General features: G+C 46.8%; 1 protein-coding gene across 1 annotated transcript in view; it reads right to left on the bottom strand.

The window, feature by feature from the left end:
- Nucleotides 1-1559: 1559 nt before the first annotated feature.
- F13A1 (coagulation factor XIII, A1 polypeptide) overlaps nt 1560-1693 on the bottom strand; it is a gene marked incomplete at its 5' end in the record, with an annotated part of 21149 nt that continues 21015 nt past the window's right edge. Inside the window, one exon of the mRNA XM_010286955.1 lies at nt 1560-1693. This exon is cut by the window's right edge and continues 32 nt beyond it. Coding sequence (XP_010285257.1) covers nt 1560-1693 — 134 coding nt within the window.

Raw genomic sequence — 1693 nt, 5'->3', positions numbered from 1 at the left:
CACAGCACAATGAAGCCCCAGTGTTTAATGAGCATGAGGTTCCTTTCAACTCCTTTGGAAGCTCAGTTAGCTCACCTGTGCTGTTAGTACGGGACAGGTTCTTATACACTGTGGCCAGTGGAGAGGACTTGACGCAGCTTGTGGCATGTACCCCTTTGCCTCGTGGAAAAAGATCCTGAGAAGGATTTCAGGGAAGGTGAGAAATGAACACCCTCCCTCCCCCCACTGCCCTAGCACACTGGGGTACATGGCTTAGGATGGAGTGGTACCCTGCATGGAAGACTAATGGAAACCACAGATTCAGAGCAGGCTCTGGTCCAGAAGGTCCTCAGGAGAGAGGCGATGCCTTGGGAGGCCCCACTGCATCTCACAGAGATATATGCTGCGAGAAAGCCAGGAAGCAGACCCAGCTTGTGGAGTTTCTGACTTTCAAGATACATCTTTATTCCTTTTGTACCTGAGTTTCTGTCCCGCTATCTTCCTGGGGTTGCTCATCTAACAGGACTTCATTCTGCAGTAGCCGCGATTCCGAGGAACCTTTCAGGCATGGTTTAGTAGACTCATCCCCAGGTGGCAGCTCCAGTGTGGGATATTTGCTAGGCTTGTGGGGATGGCAGAAGACCCTCAGGCTGCCCCCTCCACTCCTCTCTCCTTCACCCCATTTACCGGCTGGCAGAGCCCTGCTCTGGGGCAGGGAACCCCCTGACACATGCGCACACACACACACACATGGGAAATGGGGCTACAGGGTGGGTTCAGGAGTGAGGAAAAGGCAGAAAAGGATGAAGAGAGACCACATCGTATGCAAGAGACATGACCACGGAATGCAAGTTTGGTGTGACGAACCCTGAGCAGGGGCAGGAAAACCTCTGGATTTTCATCAAGCGAAGGAGAAGAACAGTGTATCAACAGCGTACGGGGTGGGATGAGGGCATGAAATACAGGAGTGAGCATGTGTGGGTGCCTGCACGCATGAGAGAGTAAGAGAAAAAGCATAGGGAAGCAGCAGGAGGAAACAAGGAATTGGGAATATTCTGGAGATAACACATTCTGAGAGATGCTTCCAGCAAAGCGAGCTCTCCATGAACTGGAAAATTATAACATTGTAAGACAAAGCAACCTCTTTAGCTAGAAATACCTGTTGTTATTGCAGCCTGAATGATCTACCGTAAGGTTGTGTAATTCAGTCTAAGAATTTATAACACTGGGTTCTTTTTTTTTTTACCTTTTCAGTGAAATATCAGGCCTTAATTAAAACTAAAGTTCAGAGTACTCTGGTGAATGGAGCTTTTCAGATTCCCTTGCAGCACTAATGCAAAAGATCATAAATACAAGTGAACTATAGGAATAATACGGCCTAGAATTGCCTTTAATTACATGTATCTGTGCTTTTTTAACTTCTCCCCAGCGTTACTGATTACTTTTCTCTATGGAATTTTATTCAGCACAAGGATGACCAAATTAACAATTTGGTAGATTTCTACCTCTTCCTCCCCCCTTGCCCCCCAACATGGTATTTTGAAATATAGCTATATGAGAGATAAAGGCTGCACCTTTGTTCACGGTTTCTGAATCTGAACGTTCAGCTCACCATACACATGCCTCAAAGCATCACAATTCAGGCTTGCAATCAGCTTTCGTAACCCCGGTCGTTTTGGGATGCATTTTATTTCCCAGATCAAGGTAGAGTTCA

This window comes from Phaethon lepturus, unplaced genomic scaffold (genome assembly GCF_000687285.1).
Source record: "Phaethon lepturus isolate BGI_N335 unplaced genomic scaffold, ASM68728v1 scaffold17455, whole genome shotgun sequence".
Taxonomy (NCBI): Eukaryota; Metazoa; Chordata; class Aves; order Phaethontiformes; family Phaethontidae; genus Phaethon; species Phaethon lepturus.
This window is presented reverse-complemented; position numbering and strand designations above follow the sequence as displayed.